This window comes from Molothrus ater, chromosome 1 (genome assembly GCF_012460135.2).
Source record: "Molothrus ater isolate BHLD 08-10-18 breed brown headed cowbird chromosome 1, BPBGC_Mater_1.1, whole genome shotgun sequence".
Taxonomy (NCBI): Eukaryota; Metazoa; Chordata; class Aves; order Passeriformes; family Icteridae; genus Molothrus; species Molothrus ater.
Window position 1 is genome coordinate 111,118,473 of NC_050478.2, and position 18,005 is coordinate 111,136,477.

Below are 18,005 nucleotides of genomic sequence, written 5' to 3' on the forward strand. Positions count from 1 at the left end.
TGCTGGCCAGTAAGAATTGTCATAGAATTCTTCACATAAGAAATGCTTGGCTCAGAAGTGATGAGCACTCTCTCTCACAAGCTGTCTTAATACTTTTTTTTAATAAGCTGTTGGTGCATTTGAAAATTGAGACTGATTTTATTTTTTGTGACTTGTTTTTTAAAGTGGATGTAAATGCAAATTGTGCTGTATGTCTAGAGGGAAGAGGTAAATGCTTAGTTACTTTAAAGGATGAGAATTTTTGTGGTTAGCAGAATTTGCTTATGCGTGCCAAATGACTTGGGGTTGACAGAGGACCACAACTGCAGCTAGTCAGGCAAAACAGAATTCAAGTGTGAATATTCTAAGCCCTTCCCTTCAGGCATAGAAAACTAGTCAGTGCTCACCCTTGTCAGAATTTTCACATAAGCAAACATTATCTCAGTATAGTGAGTCTCTGCAGTGGCACTGTAACGTTATGGCTTTCTCTGAGAAGGTGACAGCAGTGAGGAGAAGCAGCAGGCTGCAACCATCTCTCTGCATCAGTCAGTTTCAAAGGACTTGGCAGAAAGGGTTCATTCTCCTACTTCTCAGATCTGGGAAAGGAGGTCAAGCTGTAATGGCTTGGACAGAAGTGGCTTATGTACATTTTGTGTCTGACTGTCTGGTGGAACCCTTTATAGAGCTGGAAAATACCAGTTCAGGGGAAGCAGAATGCTTTGCAGAAGCATGTTGCATGTGATGAAAAATGGGTTCTCATGAAAGTGGTTTTGAGAACAATTTAGTTTTAGATTTCCAAATTGCTTTATTTCAGTTTCAGTATGAAATTTAATAAAAACAGGGACAGAATTTTTTATTTTACTTTTGTATAATTCAACTTTATTGAATAAATTTGAAAGGTTTTGGGGCCCAGTTTCTTTGGTTTGGGTTTCTTGAGGGTTCGGTTAATTTTTTTTGAAGTTTCTCATAAACTCAAACTAAAATATTTGATTATTTTCCAGAGGAAAAACATTCACAGTTGTGAAATGAGCCTTAAAATAAACAAACAAATAACTAGTACAGCTCTGCTGTTAAGTTCCAGTATCACGTTCACTGTTCCTCCCCTGTTTCTTCTTTGCTGTGGGAAGACAATAATTTATATCAGCTGTTTTTCTTGAGATGTTGTGTTTTTCCCAATGCAACTTATAAATCAAAAAGGGTAGAACTGTGGCTCTGCTGCCCTTGTCCTTTTTCTGCCCCGCTAAATGCTTGCAGCATTCAGCAGGGTAACAGCATTTCTCCTCTCAGTGACCAGAGTGCAGATCTGAGTAAGGCTAGGTGAGAATGAGAATAAATCTTTTTCTTACATTTTCTTACAGCTCAGACCAAGGTCTGTCTGAGCAGCTGCTGCCCTGTGCAGAGTGCAAAGGACCCAGGGGTAATTTCATTTCAGTGCAAAGTTGTTTCTTGTTCAGCAGAGATGAAAGTGCTAAGAATTGATCTGTGTAGATGCTTGTATCTGTTCATGTTGCTTTAAAACAACAGAGCCTTCTGACTACCCTGACTGCCTACTGATAAAATGGATGATCAGTTTTGCAATAATTATTTTTAGGCAGTGCATCTTACTCCTTCTTTCTCCACATTTGTCCCTCAGCATGAATCATCAGCTTTTAGATGCTTTGTATTCTTCTAATTTGGTTCCTGACAGCTGCTGCTTTGAGAAAGGTCAAGGAGGGCAAATACAACTTCACTTTTAACACAGTGTTTGATTATTCTGTTTTTAAATAAATGCATTTTTGCAGTATCTAATTAAAAAGACTGAACAAAGTCAATGAGTTGCAAGATTTAAAAGTTGAGGTGTGGTGGGGGAGAGTTTCTTGTAGGGAGTATCTGAATTCATTGATACTTGGAAGCAGTGCAGGTGGGATTTTTTTCTTTACAATTAATAGTATCTATAGAGAAAACAAAAATTACTGCAAAAGCTTAATGTGGGTCTTTTGATAAGACTGTGTATTCTACTCATACATGGATTTATCACAGTCGGACAGATGTGCAGAGCACAGAGGGATGCACATCTTTAGAGTACCAGAACTTCTTTCTTTCTCCTCATCCAGACTTTGCATTTTTATTTTTAATTTTCACTTTCTTTCCAGATAAATCTGGTGTTTTAATTGTGAGGATTCTGGAAATATTTGAGGAGTGCACGATACAAGTTGCCATATGCCAGCAGCTGGAACAGTCTCCTGCTACGCTTTCGCCCAAGGATGCTGTCATCAATGCAGAGGAGCCAGTACTCAAAGTCCTCTTCACAAGAGAGACAGCAGCTCACCTGAAGAGCAGACCACAGGATGTCATCCACATCTATCCCCCATGGTGAGTAAGGAGAAGGGGCCACACTTGCTGTAGCACTGCACAACAAAGTGGAGTCGGTTGAGTGCTGGCTGCACTGCTGTAGGAAAAACCTTGAGGGGTAATGGGAGAACAGGGCATTCTTGTGGTCATCTGTCTCTGGCAGCTTGAGAAACTTTGACAGATACCTTCAAGACAGCTCAGATAACAACTAAATGTGTATCATGATGCCTCTAGTGTTGCTCAGGGCTTCAGTTGTGTTTTCACTTAATATTTTCATGTTTAGAGCACTAGGAAGGCCTGAGCAATGTCTTATCAATGATAAGGCCAATAAAGTGCATACTTTCTGGTAGCAAAGTACTTCAGGAATGCTCATCTGTTGTTGGGAGCATGGATATAATATTTCAGTGGAAAAGTCTCCTTTAACTGTATAGCATTCAGTCTTCAGTTCCCTGAGTTCCTCTTCAGCACAACCCTTTCTGGAATTCTACAAAATGTTTGGTCTATGCTTGTGATTATTTTCTGAGTTAGATTATTTACCTGAATTTCAAGGGTAGCAAAAAATGATGAGATTTCTAGTAAAGCAGCTGGTTGTTAGTGGCTGTAGGCTGGAAGGACTACTCTTCATAAAAATTTAGGGGAACTTTGAAGTGGGAACATTACTTCTCTCTTCACTGCCCTCCACCCTAAATTATAAAAGAGGAAATACTTTTCTTATGTATTTCAGCATTCATTACCTGAGTTTTAGCCTCCAGCTGCCTCTCGTGTTTGACCATATCCTTTTGCAAAATACTTTTTCCTGTTTTGCAAAGGTCTGTATCTGGTTTTTATCTTCATTGATAGCTGCAAATCTTTTCTGAGTTCCCCAATTTGTAGTCTTTTGCTTCTGAAATGTTTTTAACTCTTTTTGGATGCAATTCAAAAACTAAGGGAAGATATTTTATTTGGGATTTTTATGGCTACAGATACAACTATTGATAGTTTAGATGTAAATAGATCGGTAGCCAAGGGAAAATGAAGTTCAATACTAATTAAGTCCTAGTCTGATATGATTCTGATTCACTGCCCTTTTTTGTTATCATTTATCTTTTCCTTCACAAGCTTTTTTTCATGCTTTACATTTGGTTTTGTTTTCCTGTTTTCTTCTTGTTTCTCTCCTACAAACTTAGTTCCGTTTTTCTCTTCAGGTTTCCTCTGTCGTTTTTAAACCATGAGGTTTTGCATTTATGCAGCTGTATCCTTCTGTGTAGACCTTAACCTACATGAAGATTTTTGTGCCAGAAAAACTCTTTTAAGTAGGGTGTGATTCAACTTTTCTCTTTGTTTCCTTCTTTTTTCTTCTCCTGACCTGTTACTGTAGAATGCTTAGCATGTGTAAGTCTCGGACTGCTGCAGCTTGTTTCATGTCTGCTCTGGGAAGATGTAAATCTGCACTGATCTGATCCTTTCCAGACTACAGACATCTGCAACTGTACTAGTCTACTCTTCTCATTTGTTTAAATTTTAAGATGTTCTGGACACAAAGCTCATTCCTGTATGCATGTAAGCTGAGATTTCTTTAGGAAGCTTCATAGCTAGCTGTCTGTCTTCCTAGAAACTCTGCCTTTTATTTGCTTTTTTTAAAATATATATCTTTAGTAGGACGTGCTTTTCATGTAGGAAAAAGTTTATTTCATGAAACCGTAATGTTTGGACAGAGGATACATCTGCATTGTCACGGTTCCTTTCCTTACTTATACGTCTCTCAAGGCACTTCATAAATACATCAGTTAATTGTAGCAAAACTGCATTAAACCTCATCTCTAGTCCTATTTTCTCTCTTTTTGAAATTATCTTAATGTCAGTTGTCTGTTTACTCAACCAACTTCAAAAAAAGTTGGGCTGGATACTGTTAAAATACTGGAGGCAGGGAGGGGAGAGAATGAGGGATGTTTTTGTTTTAGATTATAATTTGGCACTTTTAGTTTACATTAATTGAAAATTGGACTTGTATACTTAGTGGAAGTTTCCTCTAACACAGTTCCAAGCTTCTATTCTCTTAAACTCCTACTTGAGAACTCTGAATGCTGAAGTCTAGTTCTTGTTACTCTGCATTGAATTTGTACTTCTGTTAAAAACAAATGCTTTTTCTGTTAAAACAGTTGTCTGTCAATTCAAATGTGTGACTAGTGAAAAAACAAATTAACTAAATCTAATCCTGACATGGTGAAATAAACATATTTACGTATCTTATTAACATCTTATGTATCTTATTGAAATCAGTCAGAAGCAAAAGAGACCAAAAAAAGTAGATGCAAGGGGAGGCAATGCTTGAACCACCTGTGTGGTTTTGGGATACATAATACACTGCATATTGTTGTCTTGTATTTTGAGACAGTTGTATGGCAGGACAGAGTGGGATGAGATGGGGTGTTTTGTAAGTGGCCTGCTTCTGGTGCTGTTGTGTCCTGAGAGCAAAATTTCCCATTACCTTTAAAATAAAATTCCAGAATTACATTCTGACTTTGCTTTTTGCCCTCTGACCAGGCGACCAAGTAAAATGTAGACACACAGGCTACTGGCTCCTGGAGGTGATTATTCATGTCAAAAATTGAACACTTAATTTTGGAGCCTTTATAAAATTAGACTTTGCTTTTGTAACTGTTCTTGTATGTGCTGTGAACTCAGTGCATAACCTAGTATGTGAAACATCTGCAGCAGTAGACTTGCATTAAGTACTTCAGGAAGCAGTGTTTAGAGAAGTGCTGATATGCTTGTTGGTATTTGTTTGCATGCAGAATCCCATGAAACTTCAGCACTGCAGTATAAGCAATTTAATTTCAAAAATAAAACATTGACAGGGGGCTGGTTGTAAGAATCTTACCACCAGACATTGCTCATGAGAATGGTCCCACTGGATTTCAGAGGAGCTTTGTGTCAGGGCAAGAATTACCAGGACTGAACCCAGATTTCTTTGTAACTAGATATTAATTTCTTTGGGTCTAATGTCTTAAGGTACATATTTACAATCTTGAAAGCAGGGGATTTGATGTGAGAATTGTCACTTGCAATAGGGAAAGCAACCCCCAGAAACTGATAAAAGCTTTCAAACCAGCATGTGTGGTGCAGGACAGAGCTCAGCTGCCGGCCACTGAGACATCTGACAGGAGCCTGCTCTGATCTTGTGGCTATGTGGAAGTATTATTGCAGTGTTGTATCTAAATAAGGCCTATTAGCTTGGACACATCACATGAAAATGATTGTGTGTTTTGGGCTGGAGCTGGTTTCTGTCTGGCCAGTCGGGAACAAAACAGGCAAAAGAACTCAGCCCTGCCTGCCCCTGCCTGTGTAGGCTTGCCTTTAGTTTTCTTTGCAGTACCTGAGCAACTTCTTGGATTGAGATTTTAAATGAACACCTCATAATTTTTCACAAACTAAATCTGAATCATTAAGTGTTTTTAACACCTGGAAAAGAAAAAAGTTTATTACTGAGTTTAATTAAATTGATTTCTACGTCTTTATTCACTTTGCAGAAATACATATCCAGCACAAAGTAAAGATTGCCTGCAAAGACATGAGAGAGTGGAAACAAAGGCTTCCACTCTTCCACTGTGGTGATTTTATGGCTTCAACTTACCTGGGGTTTTTTTCTGTTTGTTTCATTGTAAAAATTATAGAAATAATTTACCATACCTGACAGAAAGTAATGAGAGTTGGTATTTTTAGCGATTCCAGGATTCATTTGACTGCTGACTCTGCAAGGCTTGGGGATGGACTGTTTGCCTTAGATACTCCTGTCTTCTGCTCATAGATATGCCTACTAGTTAATATTCAAGATAAACTGACCTGAAGGAAATGGTGCTGATTAGAATTCTTTCCCTTGCCAGTAAGTTTAACAACTTTGAAATGTTTTTCATGTATTTCTGAAGTAAAACTACTAGAAGTATGTGATATTAATAGAGTTCTTGGCAATAGCAGTATAAACCACAGATCAAGTTTGATTTGGACAGGCTCAGAGGTCGATCCATACCTATTAAATCTGAAAGTCTGGTATGAAGCCTCTAGTTCAGGAGGTTCATGTGGTGGTAGTTACTGGGGGCAGGGGCAGTATGAAGGGGACATAACCACTCTGTTCTGTTCTTACACTGCCTGAAAACTCTGCAAAAAACAAGATCCTTGGCTGGATAGCCATTATTCCCCATGCAACTTTTCTGAGACAGTTTTATTTTAGGAACTTGGTATGGCAAGTACATAAAACACTTAAATCTGTGACATCAACAAGCAACTTCAAAGTTGTTCTTTAGTTTCTCTTAACCTGTGAAACCACGGGGAGTCATAATTACTCAACTTTGAGTGTTCCAGTGCCTGGAGAAAGTGTTTAATGTGGACTTCTCATTTCTGTTTGCATAACGCTAAATTCAGTCTCTCCTCAGTGAAGGAGTTTTAAAAGACTTTGAATTATTTACTGCCAAGAAGAACGACTCATACAAAACATTGCTAAAGATCAGCTGATGTACAGGGATGAAATCTTGTATCTTAAGTCCTTTAATGCAGGCCAATGGTGGAAGTTGCTGTAGAAACGTGCAGGCAAGCTCTGAAGAAATTTATGTGCAAGAAGCAATCTGGTTTTGTGGATTCAGGTAGTATTCTACTTGAGAATTATCCTGGGCATGCTGTGGGCTGTGTTGTTGACTCAACAACAGCATTTATGATAAATGAGTATGTTACTGTGATTTTTGCATTGTCTTACCTAACACTGTCTTACGTCATCTGGGTGAGAAACAACAGGAGCAACACAGGGAGCTCACATGAAATAGGTGTTTTGAGCTAGCATGGCTCATGTTAAAGAGCATTTGGCTTCCATTTGATGAAATTTTATTTTTTTTAATCACTGTTGCTCTCATCAAGCAAGGGAAGCATTTAAGAACATTTACAGAGTACCTATCACTAGAAAGATCATGTGAAAGCAGGATCTAGGCTTCACATGTTAATGAAATGCAGAAATTATCTCCTGCTGCTCTGTAAAGAAAGCATCTCTATCCTTCTAAATTTTCTCAAATTAAGGAAAGACATGTATAGAACATCTTTCACATACATTCAGTTTCTCTGGTTATTCCACAGAGAGGCAGCTTCTTTGAATGCTTGATAGATCAGTTTTGTCCAACTGATCAATGTTCACCATCTTCCTCTCATGAAATCTGGGCACTTTATATACATGCATATAAATATTCAAACAGATGGAAAAGGGGGAGGGGGGAGATCACCAGTCAGATCCTCCTCACTGGAAAGATGTTGGCTCTCCCTTAACATCTTCAAAGAAAGAATGTAACAATGGCAGAGTGGGAGAACCTGATAAGAGGGATGAGGCTCACTCAGAAGATAAAATTCTACAAAACTTCAGAGCTGTAAAGCCAGTGTGGGCACTATTTCTAAAGTACATATGGGAATGGCCTTGGAGCCAAAGATCAGATCATATCATCGGCTTGGAATTGCTTCTCAGAGATCATGCAGTGGTGAAAATTGAAGTTCCTTTCAGAAGCAGCTGAAGCAGCAGCAGGTTTTTTGCAAGAATTCACTTTTTGTTTTCCTAAGATATACTTTTCCTAGTGCAATCACTTCAGAAGAGGTGTTTTGTCTTTTGAGAACAAAAATACACATACTTTCTATGAACTGAAAGCGGTCCCTAGCAAGCTTTTAATAGAATTTCTTCAGTGTTTCTTTTGCTTTGTCTTTTCTTGACAGAATAGACCTTAGGATTTTTCTCCTTTTTTCTTTTAAAAAAAAAATTTTTCTTTTTTCCATCCTCTCATGGAAAGGGCGAAAATTTTCTCTGTATAGCTGCTCAGGTATATGCTATTTGATATCTCTAGAAGTGAAGAGATGAAGCAATTAATATTATATGAGTTTGTTTACTTTGCATGTAGAAAATCAAAACAACTCAATTTCTTAGTAATCTAATCAATGAAAAGTGGTGTTCCTTCATAGATGGATGACAAAATTGGAAAAATGCAGAATTGCACAGCTTTGATTCCAAGAGGAGAAAAAGTCATTGATGTAATTTCTGTGATCTGCCACAACCACCTGAAGCAACAGATATATGTGGTATTTCGGATGTGGGCTATGTCTAATAAACACAGTAACACGATCACGTTTTTACAGTGAGCCTGACATGCTTATTTTTACAAGTGTGGCATGGATAGACACATTATACAAATGCCACATAGAAAATATAAGTACCTTGAAAAACAAAGATGAAAAACCTGCTCTCTATAACAGAGGTTTCCATGGAGAAAAGAATGGAAACACAGGAGGACGGGAGCCTCAAGATAGTAGATACAGAGTTGTGTAGAAGATTGAAACTGGATTTTTAAACACGACTGCCTGTCTCTGGATTAATAGCTGATGGTATCTTGCCATGCTGAAAAAGGGGAATTTCCACTGCATTGTACCAATGACGCGCGGGGGTTTGTTGATCCATTTGTTTGCTTTCGGCCAAATCAGAGGGGTCAGAAGCGAGTGGTGTGTTTGCAAAGCAGCAGCTTGGCTTTCAGATCAAGGTTGAAATGTGTTGCTGCTGCCACAGAAGCCTCCATCAGGGTAGAATACCTCTGGCCTCCCTGACCAGATGTGTGTCTGAACTGGGCACATCCAGTCAGGCGTTGTGCTCCTGCCTCACACCCCTGCAGCAGAGCTCACCCGAAAGGAGCACTGCATGTTGTTCTCTGGAGGGAGTCTCCACCAGGATGACTTTTTCCAACATAGGCTTGTGAGAATAAAGGAGCTGTAGAAAAGAGGCAGGGGATGTGAACAGCCTGGTTTATGCATGGGGTATGTTTTTCTACATTTTTCCTAAATAATAGATACTGTCCAACTTAGATCCTACTGGAATAACTGTGGTGTCCAGTTAATGGGAAAAATCTGAATCACCATGGTGCTTCCATGTTGAGGAATTAGCATACATCTGAGTCCACAGCTTTTAGCAACAGAATAGGAAAATTGTTTTTAAACATCCATTCCTTACAGTCAGTGATGTTTTTTATGTCTGAAAAATTACTGGAAAAAATATTCAGTGAGAATGCAAAGGTCTTCTCCTAATATTCATGAAATAATCCTATCCTGAAAAATCTAATAAAGTTTTGTTTTGTTTTGTTTTGTTTTTTAATGAAAGGTCTGTACTTGAAACTTTCCAGCTTTTATAAGTGAGGAAATTCCAAGCATTTTGTAGTGACAGATACTGTTAGTGGGTAGTTGTCCACTGACGTCAAAACCAGAGGATGGTGAACAGCTTTGTTCAAGTCAACGAAAAATGTACGGTCTTGGATAAACTCTGTGTTAGCAACGGAGCTATCATTGATATACGAGCAGCTTCACATGAGTTCCCATGTGTATTCAATCCAATGCTAAATTCCAGATCTAGTTTAATGAGCAACTGGTGGAGCCAAGACCTGGCACTGCAGTCTGCTTTATCCAGTCATGAAGGAAAAACAAGCTAAATAAGTTCAGATGAACAAGTTCAGAATTACTGCAAGGTTATTAAAAAGTTGTGATTTGTATTCCTCTGCTAATGTTTATGACTAACAGATTTGGGACGTGTAAAACAATACTTAATTTGTAAAAAGACTATGTGCCAAAATTCCTTTGGTAGTTTAACCACTGAAGAGCAAGTTTTAACTTTGTGAATGGGTTTCTTTGAATGTTCAAGATTATCAGTAATCAGCTAATTTTTTTTTTAATTTAAAATTTGAAAATTTATGGGTTTTGCTTGTTGGATTGCTGTTTAGCACTTTCACTTTATGTAATAAAATGTATTTACATAGCTCACTGTGGAGAGGCAGTTTTCAAGACAAGTGCCATTGTTTTTATTTATCAGGTGTCATTTGCTACTATAATGGTAGATATGTATTTGGAGTATGATTTTTCCATGCAGTTCTGTGTGCAGTTAGGTTGGGGTTTGAATAAGCTGGATATTTTCTGGATATATGCTGGATTTTCATGCTAAGGATGCTTTTGTCCTTGGGCAATTTTGCGTGGGCAAAGAGATGGATAAAGCGTGAGTTTGCCAAATTATCCTGTGTGGTCATTCCCTACAATATCAAGGTATGCTTTGTCAGATTCCTCCTCCTGAATGTCATATTTAAGTGTAGGTAAGCAACAGTTAATTACTGTAGTCCTAGCAGAAATAGTAATTAAAGCCCCAAGTATTTCAAAAGAGGAATGTGGCTTTCAGATATTTGAAAGATTTGGAATGTTGCTACCCAAAATACAGTATTTAAAAGATCTCAGCTATCCTGGGGGGCAGGAGCATGGGAGGGCAAGGGGGAGAACAAATTTTACTGTTATTTCTACCAGGCAGATTACTTCTCTTTCAGTAAAAGCTAGTGGGAAAAATACCTGTAGTTTTATGTATTATTGGCAGAAGAATGTACTTTGGTATATGAAACAGTTCAGCTGTGAAACATTCAGTGTAGCCTTTTGTGTGTTTGATGAAGCTTCTCTTCCTACCAGTCTTCCAAGTCAACATTCACTGTGCAGATTGCAGTGTATTGCTTCTCCCTGACTGGTGGGCTTCTTTGACAGTGTCCTGAGATGTCCTGAAAAAGTACTCCTCTAGTTACTGCCCCAGTACAGCCTTCTGGAACACCAAATTTCTCCAATCAGAAGTTTCAGAACATGTTTCAGAACAATATTTAGAGCATTAGAAGTCCTGTACAACCACTAATTTTACCTTTGGGGATTTGTGTGTGGAAAGCCAAATCACTGATGTGGCGCCAAAAAAAAAAATCATTACTTGGCAGTATGTGGGAAGGGGGGTGGTTGTGTGTATGGGGGTTTTTTGTTTGTTTTGGTGGTTTTTTTCTTTCTTTAACCTCTTTGGACTTCTAAAACATTACCTGTTTTCTCTCTTCTTGGTAAAAGAGTTAAAGAAAGAGTTAAAAATAAAGAAGCCTAGTGAACATTTCTGTGGAGGTTTTTTGTTTTGATGGTTATCTTCCCTTTTTCTAAGTCTTGTATTTATTTTTTTTCCTGTAAGCAGCACATGTTTGCTGTTCAGCAGATCACAATAATGCACTTCTGCATGGTCTTCCTGGCAGTGATTGTCCATAGTCAGTCCAAGGTCCTTGGCTGTGATAAAAAGCAGGACTGCGTGTCCACCTTGACTCTGCTGTTAGTGCAAACCCAAGCACGTCTGTTAGTGCAAACCCAAGTCTGTCAGCATCTCCAGCTAATCCCTTGTTGTGTGAACTGAGGCTATGAAGAAATATCCTGAGATACTCTGAGGTATTGTTGGGACAGACACTGAGGATCATAACTACTCCCAAAAAAAACCTGGCAGAATATTTACAGTGCTGCATGCACACACTGAAAGCACCAAACTTGAGAACACTTAAGATTCAGTATAAAACCATAAATTACATTGATTTTATTTGTGTTTTCATCTGTCTTCCCAGCATGGCACAGCATGTCTGTCTGTTGCGTTTCCCAAAACCAAGTTTCTCCTCCAAGCTGAGGTTCGTTTTTGAGAAACATGAGCAATGCAACTCTGTGAGATTTGTACATGGCATTTGTGCATTACTGCTTGTCTTCTGGTTCACTGAGCTTGTCATAAATATTAATTTTATATGGCTGGTAGTTTTTTATGCATTGTGAATGTACAGATTGAGGGAGAGATAAATTTTATTGATATGGGCTGTCACTGGATTTTACAGGGTTTATATGCTTGAAGGAGCTCACATTTACAGTATATATGTATAATAATCATTCTTTAAATTATTTTTGAAGACATTTGAATGAAAATACATTTTATACAATATAGGATTGTTCTTTATGTTATTCCCAAATATTTCTTACCTTCCATCTCTCACATAAAACCAAATAAGTTGCCCAGTATTTTCTTTGTCTTTTTGCAGCCTCCTGTGGTTTGCAGCTTGAGAAGTCCTGCATGAGGTGATTGTCTAATTTTGCTGGGAGATATTTGACCCCAGGAGTTTGCTTTTGAATCTTGCTGTATAGCAGAGACCTGTTTTCTAGCTATACTTAAAAGCAAACCCATTCTAAAAACAAACTTCAACATGATCAGCTTTTAGAATAGTCCTCCTAAGTCTTGAGAATTGCCTTTGTTGTAGGTCACTGCAGATACAACTTCAATTTCTTGATTTTTGAGGACTGATGCTTACCTAGGAAGGAATGGAATCCTATTAGGTTTACTGGTTACCCTGAAACTGAAACACAGCTGGAGGAGAAAACAAGGGGGAGAAGTTATTTCCACAACCCAAATATAAATTACACCTTTTTTGGAGGGGGAGTGAGCAACTTTTATGTCTATTTATATTTAGATTAGACTGCATATGAAAGTATTATTTTCCTGTGTGTTCCAGTTAATTGGTTGGGATTCTTTACCTTTGATCACGAATCTTGTTCTTTGGCAAAGCCTTACGTATTGAAGACTGCCTTTCTACAAGAGCTCTGAGATTTGGAAATATGTATAATCTTGCATGCAAAGCCCTTCTCTACTTATTAAACTCTGAACACACATTTTCTAAATTAGTGTAGGTATTGCTTGGGCTGCCATGTTGATTTTTTTGAAGCTTTTCTTGGAAAGTACTTTCTTATCGCACATTAACAGCTCCATTGGTGTATTTTGGCTATGTTTAAGTAAAGCCATTTTCCATTCAGAATGTGCACTAAATGTATTGGTTAATATATTTGATTTGTTATTAGCTGTGTTTTAACTGCTGTCTTAATGCTACTGTTTTATTAACTATACATGAACTGTGGATGATTTGGAGGAAAATACTTGGCTGCAAGCTAGCAAGACAAAATACAGCCTTTTAACATATAACCTCATCGGAGGTTCAAGCTTATATAAAATGCATATATTGACATTACAAGTGTGTAGAAGCCAGGGTAGTTCATCTATGTGTTTTATTGCCCCTTTCACTGACACTGGGCACGACAGCAGTCCAGTGCATGAGGGCTGGAGTCTAGAATGAGATGCCCTCAGGTCCGGCCATGGAGACAGCGACATTTGCCTCCCTTTAACTTCTGCTTTGACTTTCCCCAGCCTCCTCAGCTGTTTTGGAAGTGACACGAGCAGCCAGGCTGGCTCTGCATTCACTAGGATGTACTGTACGTGTGGTGCAGAGCGCGTTCCCTCTGTCGCGTTTCCCACCCGTGCGTGCGCTCGGCTGGACCGCGCCACTTCTGGGGGCTGTGCTGCGCTCAGCATCGATTCAATCGCAGGCTTCGAAAATAAACTGTTCTGAGTTATCGGGGTGGCTACAAAGGGCAGCGCTGGGGAAGCACCTTCCTGAACAGCATCTCCACGGCGCTTCCCGGAGCGGTGGGATGCTGCCCGAGCCCCCCGGGCGCGGGTCCGTGCTCTTCTCGGCGGCTGCGGAAGGTGGCAATGTTGTCAGCAGGAGCCCAGGAAAAGCTGATCTCACCGAGACAGCGGCAGCGCGTATTTGTCCACAGCTTTCTCTGGCGTCAAAGCTCCACATCCGTGAAACAGCAGCCTGCAGCAGGGATGTTTGCTCGGGTTTGTGCGCCATCGCTTCTGCACAACTTGTAATAACTCGGCGCGCTCTCCTTGCTGGATGTGGGGATGCGCCGGAGGCGAGCACCGCGCTGCTCGCACAGCTCTGCTGCCCGCAAGGCTTCTCCGCGCCGGCTGCCTCTGAACTTGCAGACCGACACCCATCCTCCAGCCGGGAGAGCGAAACTGAGCTCTTTAAGTGAAGTTTCATTTCTGCAAAACACTTGTAAATGTTTCTGAAACACGGTGTCGTTTTATGCCCACTCCCCCGGGATGTTTACAAACTTTGCTTTGAATTGAGCTTACCAGGGGAGAAACAGAGAACTTCCCTGCATGTCGCAGTCGCGTTAAGAGCAGACCTCCTGACTATGACAGGCTTTTAACCTGCTGAAAGCCTAACAGACCTGTTCCAGGCTTTGGTGGGGATTCTATCTTCTCCTTCTCCTTCTTCTCCTTCTCCTTCTCCTTCTCCTTCTCCTTCTCCTTCTCCTTCTCCTTCTCTTCTCTTCTCTTCTCTTCCTCAGTGAATCTTTTTAACTTCTTCATATTATTCCCTCAAAGACTTTTGTGTCTTGTGATTTTTAACATTTTTCCTGACTAATGCTGATTCTTGACACTCGAGGGAAAATATGAGAAACTTATTGGTTAGATTATCCCATTCTTTCCTCTTGACTGTCTTGATGCTGCACTGGTAAATAGAGCATTGATTTTAAACTATCATGGAACCTTTCAACATATTTAATTACTGGGTTCACCTCTCATTCTGTGTTCCTCACCTTCCTTTCTGACAAGATGTAATAGATTTAAACCATTTAGGAGGTCAAATGGGGGGGGAAAAAATTAAATATCCTTGACATACTTTACTGTAAGCAGAGAGTACATGGGTTGATATTACCTTTTATTCCCCCACCTTCCTCCTTAACTGTATTTGCAACACAGATGGCAATTTTTGTTGGATTTAGAGTCTAGTTACTTGTTTTTCATAGGAAAGCAGAGGTAAGGTAACTAACATTCTACAACTTCCAAGATGGTGAACTTGTGTGTGTGTGTGTGTGTGTGTGTGTGTGTGTGTGTGTGTGTGTGTGTGTGTATCTCCTTCCTGACTCATGTATTGGACATGCTCCTCCCTGCATTAGACACTGAAGGTTTCTAGAATTGTTTTGGTCTCTGTTAAGCAAAGATTGTTTGCTGGGTACCAAAATCTGTTGCTGTATGGATACTCTGCCTACCACCGCTCCTCACTGTATTGTACAAATGGCCCAGCAGTTGTCCAGGAGAACCATGGGTAATGACTCCTTAGTTGCGAAAAAAAAAAAGTAAAGGAAGACTTTCAGAAACTAGTTGGGATTTTGAGCAGTTAGTCTGGCAGAAACTGCTATATTCTGTCTCTCCAAATCAAAAGACAAGCCAGCAAAAGCTTTTGGTTATGCTGTGCTATGTGGGAGAATTTTCCATTTCAAAATTGAAACTGGAAAAAATAATCTCCAACTCCAAACAGGATAATTTAAGATGTGGTGGGTTGTTACCACTGTAATTTTTGTAATTATTTCTTTTTGTAGTAATAGTCTTATTACTTTAAGAAGAAAGTGAAATATTTCACCTTGGGACTTTCTTTAAACACTGCTGAGTAATGCAGTCTCACACTGTTGCAATAATAATTTGGCTGAGGAAAAGGCTTCGTGGTCGTAAAATTTTGATGTTAAAGGAAATAGATGCTACACACAATATAAAGCATGGAAATAAACACATTTAGAATTTTGTTTTCTCTTTTCAAACCAAAGGAAAAGAAAATACTTCCCTGTGATTTCAGAGTGTTGTTAACAAGCCCTCACAGCTATTAGGAGCCTGAAATGGTAAACAGCTTAGTAACAAAATTATATTAATAAACCTAACATCAAAATTACTCTACAAAGTTATGTACATATGGTTTACTTTACACAACAAAAGAAGTTTTCTGAAGTCCATTTGCCTAAAACAAAGGTTTTAATGGGACAGTGTAGTGATTTGACCTCATCTCTGTTTTTCCTTTTTTTGAATGTAAATATGAACGCCAAGACAATTAACTGGGTAATTTACCCAGGCAGACAGAGCTGAAGTTCTGTAGGTAGGCCCCGCTTTAAGGGCAGGTTGGGTGCTGTCTCCTGCTCAAGTGCATATCGACCTTCAAAGCGTCTCAGCGCTAGGGATAGCTCACCCTCAGGAAGTTTAGTTTAGATAAGCATCTGAATTTTTTTGGGTATTGAAATCTGGAATGCAGCAGGAAAATCTGATGAGCACGGGCTCCCATATCTGACTCAACAATGGGGCTGGATCCACTCCTGGTGTTCAGCACTTCCACTTCCAGGCCCAGCCAGAAGCAGAAAACAGAGATGCATGAGAAGAAAAATCAGGGAGAAGAGCAGGGAGCACACCTCAAAAAAAGTATGAGCAGGCTTCAAAACAGAGTTTGTGTAGGTTGTGTGTGAAGGTGAGGAGCTGTGAAGAAACTCACAGTTTCTCCCAGTGCGGCCTTCCAAAACCTCAGAGTGAGTTTGGTTCTCAGGAGGCTCTTGGCTTAGCCCTCTGTAGGCAGGGCTGTGCATCATTAGCACCTGGAGTCTGGGCTGTTTCACTTGCCAGATGTACAAGTGAACCTGTGAAATTAAGGGTTTTTTCCCCTTGCTTCTGATGCTTTGCAGTTAGCAGTATTTCAGGTGTCACAGGGCAAAATGATATCAACTGACATTTTAGACTTGGAGAAAAAACTATCACTTGAATGGATAGCTCTTGCTGGTGATGTAAGCAAGAAAGATGGAAAAGTAACCAGGAAAAGAGAGTTGATGTATTTTTCTTAGTGATCTCTGGATATCACTCAATTTTCTGATCTTTTTTTCCTCTGCACCCATTGTTTTCTAAGCCTTGTTACTGATGAATTAAACCCTTTTCTGTAACTTAGAGAGTGGCTTCTGTCTCTAGAACTCAAGTGAACTGCTGTGGTTTTGCCACAGCAAATATCTGTCACTTTATGTAGGTTTTTTGCCGAAAACAAATGTTTAAAGTATTTGTGGTCTTCTGAGGCTGAATTTCCAATCTAATGTCCATTTCATCTGCAGAAATCAGAGCACTTGCCAGATTTTGACAGGAGAAAGTTGGCCATGACTGAATGGCAATGCACGCCTGGAACATGGCTGGTGAATCACAGGTTCCTGAAGCAGCCTCCTGAAAACACACCTGAAGTTTAATTCTGTGTACCATGCATAGAAGGAAGTTCTTGCTGTGACTTCATTCATGCTTTTGGCATCCCAATGTTATTTCAGGTGATAAAAGAATAATAGAACAAATAAGCAGCTGAAACACAAGAGAAAAGAGTGAATTTAATCTTTAGGGAAGGTGAGAACACACCCCAATTCTCATCACTTCTGTATGCCATGCATGTTCTAATCTCCATCCAAACTTTAATGCTAGGGATTAAATTGTCAATCATTTTTAAAAGTTCATCTTTCAGAAATTCTAAAGTCTACTTTTCGGAAGTGACGTGGTATTGATTCGCATGTATTTACATTTTGGTAAGATAAAATTTAAAAAAAAAATCGGGAGAAAAAAAGGGAAAATTTTAAAATCCCTAAATCCCTATTTACCTGAAAAAACTCTGTGTACATCTAGCTTTACGTGTAGTAAAAAAATACAAATAAAATAAACTAGAAATAAAAATACAAATAAAATAAACTAGAAATAAAAAATAGAAAATTGAGAAAATTGTCAAGCGCTGTAAAGTGTATAGTATTCTTCACGGGTTACAGGCCACCTTAGCTTGGCTTAATTTCAGAAGGTACTAAGGACATATTTCACTTTCTTTGCTATTAAGCTTAGGAAATTGACCAAGTCTACTAAGCCACTACTTTTTTTTAGGTAATATAATATTTTTGTTACATTTCTTCTTACTTCTGTTTCTTAGTGATGGAAATATCTATACTTTTTTCTCATTTTGTTGCAAAATACCAAAAAAATGGTATTATTTTTAATAGTCATGTATACTGATGGCTGGCTATTGACATCAGTGAACTTCAGTTAAAATTTTTAGGTATATATATTAAAGTACAGATCACTGTTTTATTCAGCTGGCTGATGATAGGGCCCTTTTTCAGGGCCCTATTAAGTTTTATGAAATAAAATTAATGGGTGTCATTGCCAACTTCCTGAACAA

At 39.0% G+C, this 18,005-nt stretch overlaps 1 protein-coding gene across 1 annotated transcript in view; it reads left to right on the forward strand.

Moving 5' to 3' along the window:
* SPIDR (scaffold protein involved in DNA repair) overlaps positions 1 to 18,005 on the forward strand; it is a 196,275-nt gene that overhangs the window by 72,317 nt on the left and 105,953 nt on the right. The window contains 1 exon segment of the mRNA XM_036379007.1: positions 2,112 to 2,331. Within this exon segment, the coding sequence (XP_036234900.1) occupies positions 2,112 to 2,331 (220 nt within the window).